Source organism: Rhinatrema bivittatum, chromosome 6 (assembly GCF_901001135.1).
Source record: "Rhinatrema bivittatum chromosome 6, aRhiBiv1.1, whole genome shotgun sequence".
Taxonomy (NCBI): domain Eukaryota; kingdom Metazoa; phylum Chordata; class Amphibia; order Gymnophiona; family Rhinatrematidae; genus Rhinatrema; species Rhinatrema bivittatum.
In genome coordinates, this window is record NC_042620.1 from 246,296,939 (window position 1) to 246,319,667 (window position 22,729).

The 22,729-nt window shown below is 44.8% G+C and overlaps 1 protein-coding gene across 4 annotated transcripts in view; it reads left to right on the plus strand.

Annotated features, from left to right (window-relative positions):
* Nucleotides 1-22,729, plus strand: part of LOC115094058 (sodium- and chloride-dependent neutral and basic amino acid transporter B(0+)-like) — a 271,756-nt gene that overhangs the window by 157,678 nt on the left and 91,349 nt on the right. For all 4 annotated transcript variants that reach the window (XM_029606716.1, XM_029606718.1, XM_029606719.1 and 1 more), the window contains exon 10: nt 18,962-19,190. In XM_029606716.1, the coding sequence (XP_029462576.1) occupies nt 18,962-19,190 (229 nt within the window). The remainder of the gene's footprint in view (nt 1-18,961; nt 19,191-22,729) is intronic.

The window sequence follows — 22,729 nt, forward strand, 5'->3', positions numbered from 1 at the left end:
CGTTAGAAGCGCGATACAATAGGAATTCCCCCGATTTATCGTCAAAAATCGTAAATCGGGGGAAGGGGGAGGGGAAGGGGGAGGGTGGAAAAAACGGCACACTAAAACAACCCTAAAACCCACCCCGATCCTTTAAAATAAATCCCCCACCCTCCCGAACCCCCCCAAAATGCCTAAAATTACCTGGGGTCCAGAGGGGGGGGTCCCGGTGTGATCTTTTACTCTCGGGCCTCTGGTGCGTTGTAGAAATGGCGCCGGCGCTACCTTTGCCCTGTCATATGACAGGGCAAAGGTAGCGCCGGCACCATTTTGTTTTTTGTCCCCCGACGTCAGGGGGACGTCAGGAGCGTAGGAGATCGCTCCCGGACCTCCGCTGGACCCCCAGGGACTTTTGGCCAGCTTGGGGGGGCCTCCTGACCCCCACAAGACTTGCCAAAAGTCCAGCGGGGGTCTGGGAGCGACCTCCTGCAGTTGAATCGTTTTGCTGTACATATGACAGGGCAAAGGTAGCGCCGGCGCCATTTCTACAACGCACCGCAGGCCCGAGAGTAAAAGATCTCACCGGGACCCCCGCTCTGGATCCCAGGTAATTTAAGGCATTTGGGGGGGGTTCGGGAGGGTGGGGGATTTATTTTAAAGGGTCGGGGTGGGTTTTAGGGATGTTTTAGTGTGCCGGTTTTCCCGCCCTCCCCCGATTTACGATTTACACGATATTTACAAAAACAAAACCGCGACGATCCGATTCCCTCCCCCCCCAGCCGAAATCGATCGTTAAGACGATCGATCACACGATTCACATCTCTACTGGCCGCACATGTTTTAAATGCCACAAGGCTAGCACACTTAGAGGAGCAGAAGAATAGGTTCTTTCTGGGTGTGGTTTTTTGTTTTGGTTTTTTTTACTGCTGGTGGGATGGGGTTCACTAGGAAATTCCTGGGCTGCCTCCTCTTTGTGACCGTTAGTGGGACTGGGTCCACCGGCGGACTTGTAAGCTTCCACATCTTCTCTGTCGCTGCTGCCCTGCAGTGTGCACACCCTATGGTCCGCTGTAGCCTCATTTCTTGGGGTGCTGGGCAACGCTTGTTGAGTGCACCTGAGCCAAAAGTGGGTGGGCTATGGCCCACCCAGGCCTACTCATGGCTACACCACTGTATTTAAGGCAATCTCAAAAACATTTTTTTTATCAGTGTTTAACATGTTCTGTAAAATCTAAACACTTGTACAATTGGATGCATAAAAGCAATCTTCCAAAAAGATTTAAAATTCATATTCATAGGTTAATAAGAAGTTGCCATACTGAGTCAGACTGAGGGTCCATCAAGCCCAGCATCATGTTTCCAACAGTGGGCAATCATGTTACAAGTACCCGGCAAGTACCTAAACATTAAGTGGATCCCATGCTACTAATGCCAGTAATAGCAGTCGCTATTACTTAAGTCGACTTGATTAATAGCAGTTAATAGCCTTCTCCTCCAGGAACTTATCCAAACCTTTTTTAAACCCACTGTCTAACTGTCCTAACCACATCCTCTGGCAACAAATTCCAGAGCTTAATTGTGTGTTAAGTGAAAAAGAATTTTCTTTAATTTGTTTTAAATGTGCTACTTGCTAACTTCATGGAGTGCCCACTAGTTCTTCTAATATCCAAAAGAGTAATTAACTGATTCACATTTACCCACTCTAGTCCTCTCATGATTTTCTAGACCTCTTTTATATCACTCTCAGCTGTCTCTTCTCCAAGCTGAACAGCTCTAACCTGTTTAGTCTGTCCTCACAGGTGAGCCATTCCATCCCCTTTATCATTTTGGTCGCCCTTCTCTGTACCTTCCTCAGTGCAACTACATCTTTTTTGAGATGTGGCGACCAGAAATGCACACAGCACTCAAAGTGCGGTCTCACTATGAAGCGATAGAGAGGCATTATGACATTTTCCATTTTATTCATCATTCCCTTCTTAATAATTCCTAACTTTCTGTTTGCTTTTTTTGACCACCACAGCACACTGAGCTAACAATTTCAATGCATTATCACTATGATACCTAGATTTTTTACTGGGTGGTAGTTCCTAATATGGAACCTAAGACTGAGTAAATAAAGCAAGTTATTTTTCCATGTATGCATCACTGTGCTCTTGTCCATATTAAATTTCATCTGCTATTTGGATGCCCCTTCTTCCAGTCCTCCTGCAATTTATCACAATCTGCATGTGATTTAACAACTTTGAATACTTTTGTATAGAGATGTGAATCGTGTCCTCAATCGTCTTAACGATCGATTTCGGCTGGGAGGGGGAGGGAATCGTATTGTTATCGTTTGGGTGTTTAAAGTATCGTGAAAATCGTGAAAATCATGAGCCGGCACACTAAAACCCCCTAAAACCCACCCCCGACCCTTTAAATTAAATCCCCCAACCTCACGAACCCCCCCCAAATGCCTTAAATTACCTGGGGGTCCAGCGGCGGTCCGGAACGGCATTTGAATCGTGTTGTCTTCAGCCGGCGCCATTTTTCAAAATGGCGGCGCAAAATGGCGGCGGCCATAGACCAACACGATTCGACTGCAGGAGGTCGTTCCGGACCCCCGCTGGACTTTTGGCAAGTCTTGTGGGGGTCAGGAGGCCCCCCCAAGCTGGCCAAAAGTCCCTGGGGGTCCAGCGGGGGTCCGGAAAACGATCTCCTGCCGCGAATCGTTTTCCGTACGGAAAATGGCGCCGGCAGGAGATCGACTGCAGGAGGTCATTCAGCGGGGGTTCCGGTCCCCCGCTGAACAACCTCCTGCAGTCCTGCTGCCGTTCCGGACCGCCGCTGGACCCCCAGGTAATTTAAGGCATTTGGGGGGGGGTTCGGGAGGGTGGGGGATTTAATTTAAAGGGTCGGGGGGGGGTTTTAGGGGGTTTTAGTGTGCCGGTTTTCCTGCCCTCCCCGTTCCCCCCGATTTACGATTTTTGACGATAAATCGGGGGAATTGGTATTGTATCGTGGCCCTAACGATTTTTGACGATTTAAAATATATCGGACGATATTTTAAATCGTCAAAAAACGATTCACATCCCTACTTTTGTATCATCCGCAGATATGATCACCTTACTGTTCGTATCCCTTTCCCTTTCCACCGGTCCAGGTACGGATCCCTGAGGCACTCCACTGTTTACCTTTTTCCACTGAGAAAACTGATCATTTAATCCTTCTCTCTATTTCCTCTTTTTTATCAGTTTGCAATCCAAGAAAAGACATTGCCTTCTATCCCATGACTTTTTAGTTTTCTTAGAAGCCTCTCATGAGGATTTTTGTCAAACGCCTTCTGAAAATCCAAATACACTACATCTGTCAGTTCATCTTTATCCATATGTTTATTAACCCCTTCAAAAATGTAGCAGATTTGTGAGGCAAGACTTCCCTTGGGTAAATCCATGCTGTCTGTGTTCCATTAAACCATGTCTTTCTATATATTCTGTGATTTTGATTTTTAGAATAGTTTCCAATATTTTTCCCAGCACTGAAGTCAGGCTCACCAGTCTATAACCCAGATCACCCCTGGTGCTCTTTTTAAATATTGGGGGTTACATTGGCCACCCTCCAGTCTTCAGGTATAATGGACAATTTTAATGATAGTATACAAATTTTTACTAATAGATCTGAAATTTCATTTTTTAGTTCTTTCAGTACCCAGGGGTGCATACCATCTGGTCCAGATGATTTGTCACTCTTTAGTTTGTCAATCTCGTCTACTAAATCTTCCAGGTTCACTGTGATTTGGTTCATTTCATTCAAATCATCACCCTTGAAAATTGTCTCTGGAACTGGTATCTTCCCAACATTCTCATTCGTAAACAAAGAAGCAAAGAATTAATTTAGTTTTTCTACGATGGTCTTATCTTCCCTAAGAGACCCTTTACCCCTAGATCATCTAACAGTTCAACCGACTCCCTCACAGGTTTCCTACGTCAGATATATTTTTAAACGTTTTATTATGAGTTTTTGCCCCTACAGCTAATTTCATTGCAAATTCTCTCTTAGCCTATTTTATCAATGTTTTACACTTAACTTGACAATGCTTATATTTTTTCCTGTTTTCTTCAGCTAGATCCTTCTCCCAATTTTTGAAGGACATTTGGCTAAAATAGCCTTTTTCACCTCATCTTTTAAGCATGTCAGTAATCATTTGACCTTCCTTCCACCTTTCTTAATGCATATAATATATCTGGATTGTGTTATGCCCATCGGTTGCAGACTGCTGCGACTGCGTGTACTTACTTCCTGCATCGCTCTCCAGCCCTCCCCAGATCTGCTCACAATTTGGGCCAACTTCCACCGCCGCATTCCTTGGGACTCTTCGTGGTAGCCTGGACGCTTCCTCCACCCACGTCTACTTCGGGCCTTCCTAGGCGCGCGTGCCACCGGGCCCTCCTTTGAAGCCTCATCGGCGGGAACCTCGGGGGTGTCCCTGGTTGATGATGTCATCGGACCTGTGTATTTGGACGTGGACCCTGTCTGGTACCTGCTCCTCGGGGGCCAGTGTGCACATCGGGAACTCACTCTCCTAGTCTATCCTGCTCCTTGGACTGGCTCCGCGCCTCCTGGGTCCTGCCCTGAAAGGCCTCCCGCTCCTCGGGACCATCCCTGGAACACCTCTACCATGAGTTCTCAACAGGGCTTCCCTGCTTCTCTGGGTTGTCCCTACGCCTTGTAGAAGACTACCTGTGCCTCCCCGCTCCTTGTGGCTGCGCCTACGTGTATCTCATGTGACTGCCAGAGCTGCCCCGCTTCTCTGGGTAGAGTCTCCTGCTTTCAGTGACTGTCATCGCCTTCCCGCTCCTCAGGGTCGTGTCTGTGTTCTGTATCAAGACTGCCAGCATTACTCTTCTCTTCGGGGCTGTGCATACGTCACCAGTAGAGGCTTGCCTTGGGCTTCCTTGTTCAGTGGGTTGGCCTATGGCATTGCATCATCATCCTCTACGCTGCGCAGCTCCTCCCCTCAGGATTGTCTCTCTGGAGTACCTCCTGCACAGCCAGTCTTGCGCCTCCCGCTCTGCGGCCTGTCTGGCACCTTTCCCTTCGGGGTCATAAGAACATAAGAAATTGCCATGCTGGGTCAGACCAAGGGTCCATCAAGCCCAGCATCCTGTTTCCAACAGAGGCCAAACCAGGCCACAAGAACCTGGCAATTACCCAAACAATAAGAAGATCCCATGCCACTGATGCAATTAATAGCAGTGGCTATTCCCTAAGTAAATTTGATTAATAGCCATTAATGGACTTCTCCTCCAAGAACTTATCCAAACCTTTTTTGAACCCAGCTACACTAACTGCACTAACCACATCCTCTGGCAACAAATTCCAGAGCTTTATTGTGCGTTGAGTGAAAAAGAATTTTCTCCAATTAGTCTTAAATGTGCTACTTGCTAACTTCATGGAATGCCCCCTAGTCCTTCTATTATTCGAAAGTGTAAATAACTGGTTCACATCTACCCATTCAAGACCTCTCATGATCTTAAAGACCTCTATCATATCCCCCCTCAGCCGTCTCTTCTCCAAGCTGAACAGCCCTAACCTCTTCAGCCTTTCCTCATAGGGGAGCTGTTCCATCGCCTTTATCATTTTGGTTGCCCTTCTCTGTACCTTCTCCATCACAACTATATCTTTTTTGAGATGTGGCGACCAGAATTGAACACAGTATTCCAGGTGCGATCTCACCATGGAACAATATAGAGGCATTATGACATTTTCCGTTTTATTAACCATTCCCTTCCTAATAATTCCTAACATTCTGTATGCTTTTATGACTGCTGAAGCACACTGAGCCTGCCCAGTTACTGCCTCTAGCCTTCCTCTCTACTGGGGTATTCTCCTAGCTCCTTGAGACCTCTCCATAACCTTCACTCAGAGCTCCCCGCTGTGTCTGACCTCACCTCCCAATGGTGTGGACCTGTGTAGCCCCTCCCGATAGGTGGTAACAACTCGCATCTTGGGCCAAGTGCCCACATACCCACAAACCACAACAGATTGCACTTCTAAGATGATATTTTTTAACAATGTCCACACCTGTTGTACACTTTTAAATTTTACAGCTGCACCTTTCAGTTTTTTTCTATTTTCCTCATTTTATTAAAGTTTCCCTTTGTAATCTCCTGAGTGTAGAGCCTTATACCTGAAAAATGTTGTAAACTACCTTGAACTAAGATTGGAAAGGTGCTGTAGAAATAAGAACATAAGCCATGCTCTGCTGGGTCAGATCAAAGATCTATGAAGTCCAGAATCCTGTCTCCAACAGAGGCCCAGCAGATCCCATAAAGTAGATTCATTCCTTGTTGCTCACTCCCAGATAAAGCAATAGCTTTCCCCTAGTTTACCTGGCTAATAATTGTTTATGGACTTTTCCTTAAGGAACTTTTCCAAACCCTTTTAAACTCAGCTATGGTAGATGCTTGTTAGGAAATGTGGACCCTTGGCCCGAGGTGGGGTTGGCGCTACCTGCGGGGTTGAGCCCCGCAGGTCCCCACCATCGGGAGGCGAGGCTGGATGGGAGCAGAGGCAAACAGGAACTTCACCAGTACCAGCCCACATTCCCCACAGGTTGAGCCCTTGGGTGCTGGGGCTAGCTGGTCTTAGGTGGACCTCTGTGTGGCTGGTCCAGGAGGAGACAGACGGCAGAGAGCACGGAGAGTCAAAGAGATCAGATTCAGTCCGAGGCTGAGGTGCCCTCGAGGAGGGACAGAGAGAAGGCCCCGATGAATGAGAGGCTACAGTGGTTCTGGAAAGAGTAAAGCAGGACCACGTGGGGCATACCCCGTAGAGGGGAAGTGCTGAAGCCGGAGCCTGTAGAATAGAGTGATGCAGCAGGACCTGTGTAGTGATCCGCTGTAACAGGTTCCAGTGGAGTAGAAGCTCTGAGGGATGTAGAAGCGCTGAGACAGGCCCTGAGGCGCAAGAGCATAGAGACAAGGTCCCGAGTTGTAGAAGCACTGAACCAGGCCCCAAGGAGCGGGAGCACCGAGACAGGGTCCCGAGGTGTAGTAGTGTTGAGCCAGGCCCCGAGGAGCGGGGCGCCGGTGCAGTGTCCCGAGGTATGGTAGCGCGGAGCCAGGCCCCGAGGAGATGAGGCGCAGAGACAAGGTCCCATGGTGTAGAAGCACTGGGCCAAGCCCGAGGAGCGGGATGCCAAGACCGGGTCCCGAGCTGAAGTAGCACTGAGCTAGGCCCCGAGGAGCTGGGGGTGCTGAGACAGAGTCCAGTGAAGAAGCGTTAAGTCCAATCCCAAGGAGTGGGTGCACAGTAGCAGGAATCCGTAGAGCAGGAACAACAGGTCCGGGGTACTGGAGAAAGGCACCAGAACAGCAACCAGGAAACTAGTTGCCAAGTCAACTAGTGGTGGAGAGAGGCTGTCCTTAAATATTCCGGGCCACTGATATTATCAGCCGGGGACGAACCCGAAGTTCCCGCCATGGGCCCTTTAAAGGGAGGATTGACGCCACGGACTTGCGCTTAAAGAGGGCCAGGGTCGGAACGCTGGTCGGCGGCGTCCCAGCTGCCATGTGGAGCACTGGAAGCTAGATGGAACGTGGCGGTGTTATGAATGAGTGGTGTTTGGGTGGATCCTTGGATTCTGTGGCAGGTGACCATGCCCACAGGGAGGAGGCCCGTGAGGAGCCACAGTACTAGGCTAGACTCAGAACACACAAACACAGTTATCGTTATTAAACAGCTTGAAGAGTGTCACCAGAGGTGGCAGTAGTGAGGCAGTCTGGTAGTTGCAGTCTCAGGGACTTCGGCAGAAGGAGCCCTTCTCACTCCGTTGGTATTTGGAGGTTCCGAAGCTGGTTTCCCAGCAAGGAAGTACTATGGATGAGATAGACTGAGAGTTAGAGTACTCACTAGGTGTTTGCTGTCGATAGGCGATTCCACCAGGTTGTAGAAGAATGTACAGGCACCGAGGCAGGGAGAGCAGGCCCTCGAGGAGCGAGTACTTGTTCCCTGTAAGGCACCTGAAATAAAGCAGAGGGCCCCTAAGGAGCAGGTACCTAGGTTAGCAGTTACCCCGAAGGGCAGAGAGAGAGCTTCCAGTGGCAGCACGGAAGCGGCAGAGTAGCATAGACAGGAACGGAGCGTATCCGGAATCGAGTCCTTGCTAACTCAGTGAGCTAGCAATATAGCAGATGTTATATACCCGGATGGCGTGACGTCAGTAAGGGGGAATGCCCCCGAGGTTCGTGCCAAGGGGGCGTTCCCTTGTAAGTACCTGAGAGGAGCATGGCGTGAGGCAGCACCATAGCCATTCCGGGGACACCGGAGAGGTCGGCTTGTAGACGCAGCAGTAGCCATCTTTCCTAGGTAAGCGGGAGGAGCCGTGAATAAGGTGAGGCATTCATCCATCGGTGGGCGAAGCCGTCGAGCACCGATGGACGTAACAGTACCCCCCTTCAAAGAGCGCTCCACACTGTTTCCTACCAGGTCTTGGTTTTTGAGGATGCAATCTATGAAAGTCTTGTAGCATCTTTTTATCCAGTATATTGGCCAATGGAGTTCAAGAATTTTCTTCAGGTCCATAGCCTTCCCAAGATAGAAGATATTCCCATACTCTGCCTCTTTTTCTCACATCGAGAATAGTGTCTACTTTATATTCGATGTCTTCTTCTGCATCTATTGGTGTAGCTTCTGGTATCTTGTTGGAGAATTCACTAAGGATCAATGGCTTCAATAGTGAGACGTGGAATGCGTTGTGGATCTTCAATGTAGATGGTAGCTTCAGACTATAGGTGAGGTTGCCTAGTCATCGGAGAATAGGAAATGGTCCAACGAAGTGAGGAGCGAAGCGAGCTGAAGGTAGTTTAAATCTCAAGTGCTTATTAGATAGCCAGACTTTATCACCAGGCTGAATTTCTGGAGCCTTGCAATGGTGAGCATCGTATCTCTTTTTAGCTCGAAGTCCTGCTTTAAGAAGCATCTTTTTTGTCTGAGTCCATAGTTATTGAATATCTTTGGCAGTAGATTGAGCTGCCGGAGACGACACTGTTAATGGAATTGGCAGTGGGGGGCAGTGGTAGTCGTCCATAGACCACTTCGAATGGTGTTGATCCAGTGGATGTTGCTGGATGAGAATTAATAAAACTATTTTGGCTACTCAAATATATATCACAAAATTATTAATACCAAACGTCAACTAGTGACATATGTAAGATCATAATCTTTATTTATTTCAAACAAGAAATTCCCAAGGACTCAATACTTAAATCTTCACAACATCACCCCAAGGAATATTCATCTAAAAATCCCAACCCATAATCCCACATTACTCACACACATTCATACTACACACTCACACTCATTTTTTATCTATTATCTCCCAACATTAAAAAAATTCCTCCATGTTCAAAACAAATACTGGGGGATTTCAACCTCCACATAGACACTAGAGATGTGAATCGTGTCTTCGATTGTCTTAACGATCGATTTTGGCTAGGGGGGGAGGGAATCGGATCGTCGCGGTTTTAGGTTTGTAAATATCGTTTAAATCGTGTTTTAGTGTGCCGGGAAAACCGGCACACTAAAACAACCCTAAAACCCACCCCGACCCTTTAAAATAAATCCCCCACCCTCCCGAACCCCCCCAAAATTATCTGCAGAAATCTGATTCAATGTACAATACAATTTAATTTGTAACTTCCGTATAAATCAAGCAATGGATATCCGACTTTCAAATGGCTTATGAGTGTTATATGGAACAAAGGATAATCCCAAATTCAATACTTGTTCTTGAGCTGCAGTCAATGGATAGTGTGATATATTTATAACGGCTGATTGTATCGCGTTTTGGACCTCGTGAGGTCCCTCCCATTGTATGTGCGCTTGTGATACAGGGTCTTGTTTGTACGGTCTTCTGTAAGTCCGAGTTGGCCATCTGCTCCTGCCTCTGCCTAAAAAAGGTTGATTCCCAGCCCCTCTTCTTGAAGCTTTTAAAGAATCTCCTTAATCTGAGCTACCCGAACTGTTGCTATTATCAGACTCCTCAAAGGTTACATGACGGCCTGCTGATGTCTATTCTTTATTTAACCATCGGTAGACATTATTTGTGGAATAATCCTCTTCATCCCGCCGTAATTTTTTTATTTTAAATTGTTTAATTGACATCCGAAATTCATCCAACGATGACTGACATTTTTCAACGATTTGATTCAAATGTTCAATAGATGATTCTTGTTGTATTTGTTCTTGAATTTCAACTATCTGTGCCATTGTTTCATCTATGGATGTTTTTGTACGTTCCACTATCAATGTCATTAAATCAATTGAACACTTATTCAATATCAATACCCACTAAGTCATAAACTGATCGTCTTCCTGAAAAACTAAAGGTGCCTTGTTAATTTGCAAACCATGGGGAATGATTTGCTGACACAACTATTGAATTAAAGTGGCCGAATGTAATTCAGATCTGATAAGTTTTTTCTGTAGCTCATCTCAAGCGGATGTTGTGGATTTATCATTTTTGAATAGGACTTTCGGATTTCCGTTAGCAGTTTGAATTTTAGAAGCATAGTATGTTTTCTTATCTTTTATAATTTCTTTTTTATATTGCTGTAAGCAGGTGTAGTATGCTTGTTTTTGTGCTGATAGAGGGTTTTTTTGCCATTGATGTTCTAAGATACGGAGTTTGCGCTTATGTGATCTTAAAGAATTAGAAATCCATAACGACATAGTTTTAGAAGATTTCTTGTAGGCTTTTAATGGTGCTGTGTTATCTATATTCTTTGTTATGGTTTTGTCCCAGTAGGATAGCATTTCTGTGACATCAGAGTATGGGTTCGGATTTATAATGGGAATTGTAGATTCAATAAATGTAGGGTGAAGGTAGGGTGATAACTACAGCTGCACATGTTCAGTAGGGCATGTTTGAAAGCTCTAGAATCTTTGAGATCAAAGTCCTGGGCCGGGCTCCATCCGATGATGTCACCCATGTGTGAGGAGTGACATCCTGCTGTTCTTGGAGAACACCTGTTACAAGTAAACAACTCTGCTGTCATCAGAGGGTGCCACGGCTGTCTTCCCACCAAGGGCCCTTTTAAGAGGCCGGATGTTGGGCATGCACATGCCTAGGGAGAGCTTGGACAGTGGTGGCATGGCGGCGTGCAGTGCTGCGCTTGGTGGTGTTTGGATGTCAGAGAGAACCTCTGTCGGCATCAGGGTGAGTAAGGCAGTTTGTGGGGCTGTCCCGCAAGGTGCCAAACATAACACATTTTTTTCATTTAGCCTGACTCAACAGATTCAGCAATTTTTTAAATGATTGAATTCTCAGGATATTAATTTACAGTTTACTGCTCAGATAAGTACCTAGGAAATTTCCTTTTGAACATTCTCATTAAGAATACATTAGAGGGTATTTACACTTCAATCTGTAGGAAAAGTTCTGACCATAACAATTTATTTAGAGATGACAGCCATCACCCTAAACAGTTCAGAGACAATATCCCGTCGGTTATTTTTGTGGCTACATTGTGCCTCCGCAGTGGCTGAATTTAAATTACAGGCTCAGGAGATGTTTGAGAAGTTTTTATAAAGGGGATACCTGTGCAGAGTAATAGCCTAACAGGGCAGGCTTTTAAAAAAGCTCTTTATGCAAAAGATACCCTTTTAATGTCTCAGAAATGTCTGATGTCACACCTTTGGTTTGTCTATTGCCTTTTTCAACAAAATCTCACAATGTAAGGGATATTGGGGCTGATGTATAAAACCCACATCAAAACCATGCAAAATTTTAGCACCGAATTTTTAATACCGCACACATTAAAAACATTGTAGCCCCACTTGATGCTATAAACTAATGATATGAAAATTAAACCAGATCTGAAAATCTGTGGTAAACCCAAAAAGTGCACCAAAACCTGTATTAAAACCGACATGCAGAAAACTTCAGTGAATACCGGCGCAAGTGTGTAAACTCTGCAGTGTTCCCTAATGGTTGATAGAAGTGACCTAAGCTGACTTGTGATATAATTGATATGCATAGATGTCCATCTGTTTTCTTGGATACTCCTCCATACATGGAAATAGAAGACTGTCTCTTCCAGGACCATTTTATCAGAGCTGGGTGGTGTTAGGCAAGCTCTGGTGTAGGCAATGGAGGTTTTCTTATTGTAGGAGTTATGGTTACTCTGATTGGTACTTTGCGATTGCTGAGTGATGTCTTTGTTGCTGCTTGTTTTTCCCTTCCTGTTTCCCATCCTATTGTCTTTTGTCTATGCTCTTGAGTGAATCTTTAGAGTGATTTGATTGTTGATCTAAGATTGTTTGTATTTTAGACACTTTTGTGTTTAGGTTCCTTCAAGAGCGGAGTAGGTATTCATGGCTATGGGAAGAATGGAGCATGACAGAGAAGGTGTGAATGAGGGATTGGATGTGCATGACAGGCAGGCAAATGGTGACAGAAAGGATAGGAGGAGTGTGCTGCATGATTCAGTGACGTGTAGCCTGGGAAGGGAGAAGGGGTGGGAGGAGAGTGGTGTGCTGAGCTAGAGGGGAAAGGTGCTCAGGGAGATAGGGCGTATTCTTGAGGCAAGTCCCCACCACTCTGAACTGTTCCTCACAATATGGGTTTCGTAAATTACATAGTACTGAAACTCTTCTCTTATCACTGTCTGATTACCTTCTCAAAAGCCTAGATAGAAATCAACTACATCTTCTAGTAATCCTGGATATTTCAGCGGCTTTTGATACCGTTAACCACCAAATTCTCCTCCAACGCCTACACGAGATTGGAATAACTGGTACCGCTCATAACTGGTTTACTTCCTACCTGTCCAATCGTAATTATAAAGTCAAAATTGGCAACCACCTATCAAAAGAAATCCCCCTGAAGCAAGGAGTCCCGCAAGGCTCTTCACTTTCATCTACCCTTTTTAACATTTATCTTCTTCCGCTTTGCCATCTCCTCGCCAACCTTAAACTTCCACACTTTTTGTACGCTGATGATGTACAAATTCTTATTCCAGTAACAGAATCTATATCCAAAGCCCTTGAAATCTGGGACACTACTCTCACTGCTATCAACAATCTATTAACCTCCTTACAACTTGCCCTCAACTCCACAAAAACAGAACTCATGATCATATCTCCTCCTACTCCATTACATACTTCGCCTACCTTACCTATAACACCAACGCACATACAATTCTCTCACCAAGTCCGAGACCTAGGAGTCATTATTGATGACCAAATGACCCTCAAAAAATTTATCAGTGCAATCCTTAAAGAATGTTTTTTCAAATTACATACACTCAAAAAATTGAAACCCTTGCTTCACGCATCTGATTTCCGGACAGTTTTACAAGCCATGTTGTTTTCCAAAACAGATTATTGCAATTCACTCCTCCTAGGCCTACCTAAAAATGCCATCCGCCCCTTACAAATTCTGCAAAACACTGCAGCCCGTATCCTTACCAACACAAACTCAAAGGAACATATTACGCCAGTTTTGAAGGACCTTCACTGGCTCCCCATTCAATATCGCATACAGTACAAGACATTAACACTGATCCATAAAGCCCTCCACAATCCTGAAATGAAATGGTTTAATAATTCACTGCAATTTCAAACTTCTATTAAACCTACCAGAAATCAATACCTCGCCACATTACAGACCCCCTCACCCAAAATATATAACCATGCCTCCACCAAAGCACGAGCGCTTTCCTTTGCTGGCCCATTGTTATGGAATACCTTGCCCACTGAACTGCGCCTTGAGCCATCTCCCAAAACTTTCAAGCAAAAACTCAAGACATGGTTATTTACACATGCCTATACCTGAATATATATGTCTTTCTTCCCCTTTTTATGCCCTGCCTTATTTACCCAACACCCCCTTTCTCTACACTATCTCTAATTTCCCCTTTTTTATGTCCTTACTGTAAATACCATTCCATACTTTTGCTCTTAATTGCACCTGAAGCGCTTTCTCCCCTCTCTTATCACTCCTAATTATAACTCCATCTCCTCCTAACCTGTCCCTAACCTCATACCTAATTTCCTAAAATCCCTTTACTTTCCAGCTCTGTTTAACTCAGCTCAGTTAATCCTAAACGATAGTTCTGTTTTAAAAGATTCTACTTGTTTTTTGTTCAAATATATATATTCTTACTTTTGTTAAATGTATAATGCTTATTTAATCCTGTTAAATGTATAACGCTCCGGCGTAAGTTCCTGTTCATTGTACACCGACGTGATATCTTTGATGAGCGGCGGTATATAAAAAACTATAAATAAATAAATAAATAAAATGTAGCGGGAGCTAAATTTGCCAGGGTTCATCTGGCAAGGGTAAAGATACATTTCCAAGGCCCTAAGCAAAGATGGGGAAAACTCCATTTCTTTCAGCCTCAGGGGTGCCAATAAAGGTGCAGGAGAGACCACAGAAACCACATAAAAAATAAACACAGAAACCCAGGTGTCAGGGAACAATATCTAATCCACTCACGATCCATACAACACTGGAAGCCAAAAGGAAAAATAAAATGAGTCCAATTGGTGTTCAACAAAAAGTTTACTGTAGGTTAAAAATAAGGTTCTAGACAAGTATGGTGAAAATCAGAAACAGCATAAAACATTATAAGAGTCAGAAAAATCAACGTATCCTTGTCTATTCTAGGTCTTCTTACTGGTCCCCTCCCTGCTGCTCCACCATCCATGCTTCACAACCCTTTCCTTTGGAGGGTAGGGTATCTGGAATGCATCTCTAGCATAAACTGGCCAGAAGATTAAAAAAAAACAAAACCACCTCCAAGCTCAAAAATGGACTCCAGCATCCACCCTAGTCTAAGAAAAATCCCAATATATGTCCAAAACTCTCAAAGTCTCTCAAATTCTTTTCACCCTTGCCTGTTTCTTGAAGTTTGGGCAATAAGTAATGACCCAGCCCTTCTGGATACAAGGAGGCAAACTCTTCCTTCCAGACTGGTCAAAATCCACAAATAATGCTTTAGTAATCTGCAGCAAATTCCTTCTCTTCGTTCTGATCCAAAACACCCCAAGGAGTGAGGCTTATGGACCAAAACAGTACAACTCCAACCCCTATTTCTCTCTCTCCTGATTCCTCTCTGTATCTCCTTTCCTCTCATTTGAGATCAAGGATGATCTTTGGTTCTTTCCTTTTTGTCAGTTCCCAACCCTCTGAAACTGACCATGCTTGGGGGGATTTTTATATCCCATACAAGCCTCTCACAAAAAGATGGGGCTAAAGCTAGGGGAGGATTTCAAAAAAGCAAAAGCCTCATTCCACCTCCTTGCTGAAAAAAATATATATTTAGTGGCCCTTTTTGAGGAAAAACAGGCCAAGGTCACACTGACTATAGCTGGACCTGGCCTTATGCCGGCTGCTAATGACTATCCCATAGTCAACTGAAAGATATACGTGCAGAAAAAACGTTTTGGTCTGATTTATATATAGTCTTTATTTTCTTTTCAAACAACGGCTGCTCCTTTTAGTACAACGAAAATTTCCCAACAAAATCCCCCAACACGGACCGTGTTTCGCCAGTCCGGCTGCCTCGGGGGGGTACTTTTAACACACAAGCATCTGTTGTCATCAGATGCTTGTGTGTTAAAAGTACCCCCCTTGTATCTGTTGTCATCATAGGTCTTACATGTATGTAAGACCTATGATGACAACAGATGCTTATGTGTTAAAAGTACTCCCCCGAGGCAGCCGGACTGGCGAAACACGGTCCGTGTTGGGGGATTTTGTTGGAAAATTTTCATTGTACTAAAAGAAGCAGCCGTTGTTTGAAAAGAAAATAAAGACTATATATAAATCAGACCAAAAAGTTTTTTCTGCACTTATATCTTTCATATTACTGCTGTTGAGTGCAGTCTTGCTCCATCTTTTGTGTGAACTTATCCCATATCAACTGCCATACTAGACCACCGATGACTCTCTCAGTTCTCTTCTGTGACCAATTGCTAGCACATAGGTTTGCTGATAGCTTTCCTGGTCACACCTCTCCTCCAGCTGACACCAGGTCAGAGTTGGACCCTTTCATATGGTCCAATTTTGTTTTTAGGCTCATGCTGTTCCATCAATGACTATCCCGCAGTCAACTGCAGTGCCAGACAACCAATGACAGCCTCAGAAACCATCTCCCTTGGGAATAGCAACGTAACCCAACTTCTGGATTTTAGCTGTCAACTGCCAATGGTAAACTGAAGTGGAGATGCTGGTGTCAAGAATGCCAACATGCAGGTGTCGGGTTACAAGTGCATATCAACTAGGGTATGGTCTCCAGAATTGCCATGAAGGGTTTCCTCACTGCACTATCCTCTTAGGACTACATGATAGGAGTGGCTGCATTTTCCAATGGTGTGATTCTGGGGAAGCCCACTCAGATGCTTCGTTTGAACCATTGCTTGCCACGCTACCAGTGCTGGTCTCCTCTTTTCCCATGACTATTTGCCCTAATGAGTGCTGGATGATCACCCTTGTGGGCTTCAGACTTGCATTTCTCACTTTTGTTTTTCTTTACTTTTTCTTTTTTTACAGGTGGGTGTATCATCAGCAATCAGCACTGCAGTAGCAGAAATGGTAGTTATACTCCTGCTCTTGCTTCATTCCCTCGGGTGCTTTGTCTCTACAAGAACACTTCTTCCACTTCCACTTGGATGCCTCATTGGAGTTGTCACTCACTGCATCAGGTCTCCTCTCCTTCCACAAGTCTGTGCACACCAACATTCCTGTGTACCATTTTTGCTGGTTCCACAGTGGACACCGGATGGGTCATCTCTAGGCTTCTGATTTTTATTTCTCACTTTTGTTTTTCTCTGCCCTTCTTTTTGCAAGTGGGTGCATCACGTCAGTTTGCAGAAACAGTGACTCCACCCCTGCTCACTCATTGCCACTGATTTGCTGAAACAGTACATTGCCTACAACTCTTCCTTCAGACGGTGGCTGCTTCATCTGCTTAGCAGGCTGTTGGCAATGGATCTTCCAAATGTTTCTCCCATTTATGGATCTGTTGATTACATTTATGGTCTTTCGCTGCATATGCTACCTTGTATTCTATGCTCTGTTTCCCAGGCTGTCTTCATAGTTCTTCAAATTTTAATGGACTCTAGCTGAATATTCAACTTTATGCAATTGCTCTGAAGTCACTCTTAAATTTTTACTTCTGCAATTGCTTTTGAAGTGAAATAAACAATCTTAAAATGTTTCCATACTCTGTTGTGGAAATCCCTGGGCCAAGTACAAAGGGTTTGTCATGGGCATTACAGACTGGGCTTCCTTGGGCCAGGGATTTCCACAGGAAATTCAGGCCCAAGGATGACAGGCCTGTGATAAAATGGAGTCACACCAATGAAGGAAACCATTCAGTCATTAAAAATGTTATATTAAAATCATATTAAAATTCAGAATATATTAAAAATATATATAAAAACTCGTAGATGGCCACAGTGTGTGTTTCTCCTGGCATTCATCTTCACTAAAGTTCGTGCCAATCTGAGAAGAGACAAATATTGGAATTAGAATCTCTTCCATACAACCATACAACCATCCCCATCCCTATCAACTCATCTCCCTCAATCATGATTAAAAACATAGTTCTGAAATAGTCCTCTATGACCTTGCGGCAGAGCTCATTCCCCCTTTCCATGCTATTTTGTTCACAGCAGGTGCAAACATATTCGGCTCTGGCCCAAGGTCCGTATCCACGTCCAAATGAGTGTCATCCCAAAGGATGATGTTATGGAGCATACAGCACACATGATGATATCCACTACTTTCTCTGGTGAATACTGTGATGCTTCTCCACAGCAGTCAAGCAGCGGAACCAGCTTTTCAAAAGTCCAAATGTACATTCTATGACCACCCTGGTTCTCAGGTGCATATCATTAAAACATATTTCTGCCACTGTACATGGTGCAGAAATAGGTGTGAGCAGCCATGCCTTATAGTTTTAACCAGCATCTCCGCAAGGTCTCTACGCAAGCTACAAATCTAAGAGATAAACTGCTCTCTTCCTATTTGAAACCAAGTACTTCACCTAGTGATACCTTTGATGGACATATGAAATGCGGTTCTTGCTGTGTTTGTAATTTGTCATGTGAGATTCAAAGGTTTGTACACCCATGATTATCCCTGCATCATTCTTTGACACTTGTCAAGTAATTTATATAGTTTTTTGCCTTTGTAATTTATTACACATTGGACAAATACAAGATTCAAACCCAGCTACACTAAATACACTAACCACATCCCCTGGCAACAAATTCCTGAGTTTAATTGTGCATTGAGTGAAAAAGAACTTTCTCCGATTAGTTTTAAATGTGCCACATGCTAACTTCATGGGTGACCAAAATGATAAAAGGGATGGAACAGCTCCCCTATGAGGAAAGACTAAAGAGATTAGGACTGTTCAGCTTGGAGAAGAGACAGCTGAGGGGGGGATATGATAGAGGTATTTAAAATCATGAGAGGTCTAGAATGGGTAAATGTGAATCGGTTAGTTGCTCTTTCGGATAATAGAAGGACTAGGGGGCACTCCATGAAGTTAGCAAGTGGCACATTTAAAACTAATCAGAGAAAGTTCTTTTTCACTCGACGCAAAATTAAACTCTGGAATGTGTTGCCAGGGGATGTGGTTAGTGCAGTTAGTGTAGCTGGATTTAAAAAAGGATTGGATAAGTTCTTGAGGAGAAGTCCATTACCTGCTATTAATCAAGTTGATTTAGAAAATAGCCACTGCTATTACTAGCATCAGTAGCATGGGATAGACTTAGTTTTTGGGTACTTGCCAGGTTCTTATGGCCTGGATTGGCCACTGTTGGAGACAGAGAGACAAAAGGATTTGCTGTGGATGATTTTCCTGTGCCATACAATCCATACCAGATATTGATATTACTCATTTATTGATCATACTGAATTTACCAGCCATTTCCCTTGTATTGCAAATTCACAGTTGATGTCAACATGTTCATATTTTAGGCTTGGAAAGATGCTGCCACTCAAGTCTTCTATTCTCTTTCAACGGCGTGGGGTGGAATAGTAGCTTTGACGTCCTACAATAAATTCAACAACAATTGCTATTTAGATGCTGCCATCATGTGTTGCATAAATGCCTTTACTAGTTTACTTGCTGGATTCGCTATCTTTACAGTCCTGGGAAACATGGCTTTCATATTGAAAAAACCTATTTCAGACGTGGTAGAAGGTGGTAAGTTGAACAATAAATACTATCAACAGAACAATTCAGCTTTAAGATTATTCTATCATAGCTAAAGATAGATCATTTTGTAGCTATAAACAGCTTTGAAACACTTTTTCAAATGTATTTCATAAGAATATAAAGTAAGAATGATATTGTACGACTAACTTAAGGCAGTATTATGAGCTTTATAAATCCAAAGCAATTTTTGACTCCCTTTCTGAAGATGGATATAGCAGATTTTGAACAAATACAATGAAAGCAGTTATGTTAATCAGGTACATTAATATTTAACATATAAAGAATGACTAGGGTAAATGGGAATTTCCACCTGAGATAAGAGGAGACATGTGGAGTTTCACTTTGAAAAGTTGGCTGATGTGTGGAACAGTGATACAAAGAACCCATATATGTTCATGCCTCAGGTGCAAAATTATGTTCTGGAAATGACACATGGAGATTGATTATGCAATATCCATGTGTAATTTCCCTTTCCTAATCCTGATTCTGTCCACTTTTCTTCAGGACATTCACTGTAGTGAAAAGTCATAGTTGGCACCCATATCATATGTCACCTTAGGAGGAAGCCACTAAGAGAGTGAGCTGCAATGAAATTCCTATGTTTTGATTGTCTGGTCACTATATATGCTTCTTGAAATACCAATAGGTTAAGAGGTGTAAAGGTAAATGTGATTGCTTACCTACAAATCTGTTCTCCTATTGAAATTTAAAATTTCACAAGAAAACTCCTTAAGAGTTTGTAGCCTGAATACCCTGCAATTTCTTTGAGATATATTCTCCATATTAGATAAAATCTTTAGGAATTCTTTCTGAAAGAAAAATAAAGGAATGGATTATGGACAGGTCAAGTCTGTCCATCTGTCTGTCTGGTTGTCTGTGACCCAGTATCAGTATAGCTAGCATAATATTGTATTGTTAGAGCAACGCAACACTAGCTGTGGTGCTAGTGCTACTAGTATAGTATTTCTCTCACAACACATTCCTGTTGCATGTCCCGCCCATTGTAGGCCCAAGTCTGGGCCTACTCATCCTTGCAGCTCTGCACCCAAACCTGGACCATCTTCGCTTGCAGCAGTGGGCATCTGCCTAGGCTGTAACTGACTCCTCCGCGGACCTCCTCAGCTCCCTGCTATTTAAGGCAGGGCCCCACCACTAGTTCCTTGCCTTGGCAACAGGTCTCCGTGTTTGTTCATGTGCTAGTTGCCCATCGTTCCTGGTTCCTGATTCTGACTTCGTTTCTGGTTCCTGATCCTGACTCCGTTCCTGGTTCCTGCCACTGACCCGTATCCTGGTCCCTTCCTTGTCTCGTTGGACTGATTCTCTGGCTTAGATCTTTGCTATGTTGGACTACAACTCTGGACTGCTTCCTTGGCTTGACTCTTGCTCTGCTCTGACTTAGTACCTTGACTTGCTCAGCCGCCTGCCCTGACACCAGCTTGCCTTGACTCGCCTTAATCTCTGTGTGTTCATGGCTGCTCTACGCTCTCGCTCCACCATCTCTACTTCTGTGGCAACTCCCTCCGAGCCTGATAGACGGCTTGCTGCCGCTGCATCTCCATGCCGCTTCTCCCCGGCTTCCCCTGACTGGCTCGACGCTGCGGATCCGCCATGTTCCTGATAACATAGGGCGCGCGCGCTCCGAAGTATGTACCAGCAAGGGCGTGAACCTCAGGAGCATCCCCCTGTATTGACATCATCCGCTTCCAACATAAAAGGTCTTCACTTTCGCTTACGATTTGAGTTAGCACGGACTACGAATCGGACATGAGCAAGGACACGAATTCAGACACGGACAAGGATTTGGAATTGCTTACTGGATTTGTCCAAGCTACTTTGCCTCTTCGGACTTACCAGAGGTACCCGCTCCTCGGGGGCCTCGCTCTATTTTCTCTATTTCACATTGCAGATAGGAACTGGTACTCGCTCCTCGAGGGCCCATGTACCTGAATACTCTGAAGATTCTTTACTGCCTGGAAGCTATCGCAGATACAGACATTCGTGAGTTACCATCGCTCTCTCAGAGCTTTCCCTGGATCAGGTATTCGCTCCTCGAAGGCCTAACTCTTTCCAGCTTCTGAGCCTCCTTAAGAATCTATGTGAGATTGTCTACTACTGGCTATGAATACAGCATGCCCTGTCTATTCACTATCTAGAGTCTCTCTACAGCTCAGCAACCCTGGGATCGCAATTCCAGTATCTGAGGGACTTCAGCCCTGCCGGGCATATCAGCTCACTACTGCCACCTCTGGTGGTTCTACTAACCTGTTTAATAAAAGAACTATCTGTGTCTGTCTCCATACCCAAGCCTAGCCGGTGGTCCCTCTCAGGATATCCTCCTGGGGGCGCTGTCATCTGCCATCGGCCCAAGGATTCACCTATTTACATTCCTTTCCAGCTGAGTACCCTCTCTAGCACTCTGCTGGTACAGATTGCCAGTTCAGCAGTCTATATCATAACAAGATTGCTAGTTCCGCCTATGGAGCATATCAGATTGCTAAACTCCTCCTTCCATGGGAGCCAATCCCTAACTGAATGCTAACACCACACAGTGACTCATAACAGATTGCTGACTCCTTCCCAACAGGAGTATCCAGCAACAGATTTACAACAGATTGCTCACTCCTCCCACTTCAGGAGCTGAGCACAACAGATTGCTAACTCCTCCCACTCCAGGAGCTAATTCATAACAGATCGCTAACTCCCATCTGATTGCTCCTTCCATCAGCATAGCAGATTATAACAATCTCTACCTGGACTTGGCCTTTAGGCTTCTCCCTCTCCTACCTGGCGCCCCCTGTCTCTGCCCTGTTCCTATTGGTACCCGGGTCTCTGGATTCCTGCCTTGTCCGGACCTATGTCGGCCCCGTAATACCTCTGCTGGTTCCCGGCAACCTTTGCACCTCTTCTACTGGGAGTCATCACACAGAGGCCCGCCTAGGGCCAGCTGGCCCCGGCACCCAAGGACTCAACCTGTGGGGAACGAGGGCTGGTACTGGTGAGACTCCAGTTGGCCTCCGTCTCCTAGTCAGCTCTACCTCCTGATGGTGGGGAGCCATGGGGCTTGCCCTACAGGTAGCGTCAACCCCACTTTGGGCCAAGGATCCACCACCAGTGCAACAGGTTGCCAAGGCTATGGGCTCGGTGGAGCCTTCCACCCTCCAGGCCATTCCAGGCCTGTCTCTGAAGATCCAGGAACAGCAGCGGTTCCTAGAGGCACTGGCCTCCTCCGTTGAGCGTCTCCATGCTAGAGTAGATACCCATGCTGGAACTACAGCACTGATGTCTGCACTAGTCAGCCCATCATCTGTACCCTCGCCCTCTAGGGTTCTGCTGGCCCTACCTGCTCCACCTCACTTTAACAGGGACTCTCGACTCTGCTATATGCAATTTGCTCTACAGCCTTCATTCTCTCTCATTTGGAAGGCAAGGTGCTGGCATGGGCTTCTCCTTTGTGGGAACGTTCAGACGCTCTTCTTCAAGAGCTGTCATGTTTTGTGGCTGTCTTCCGTCAGACATTTGATGACCCA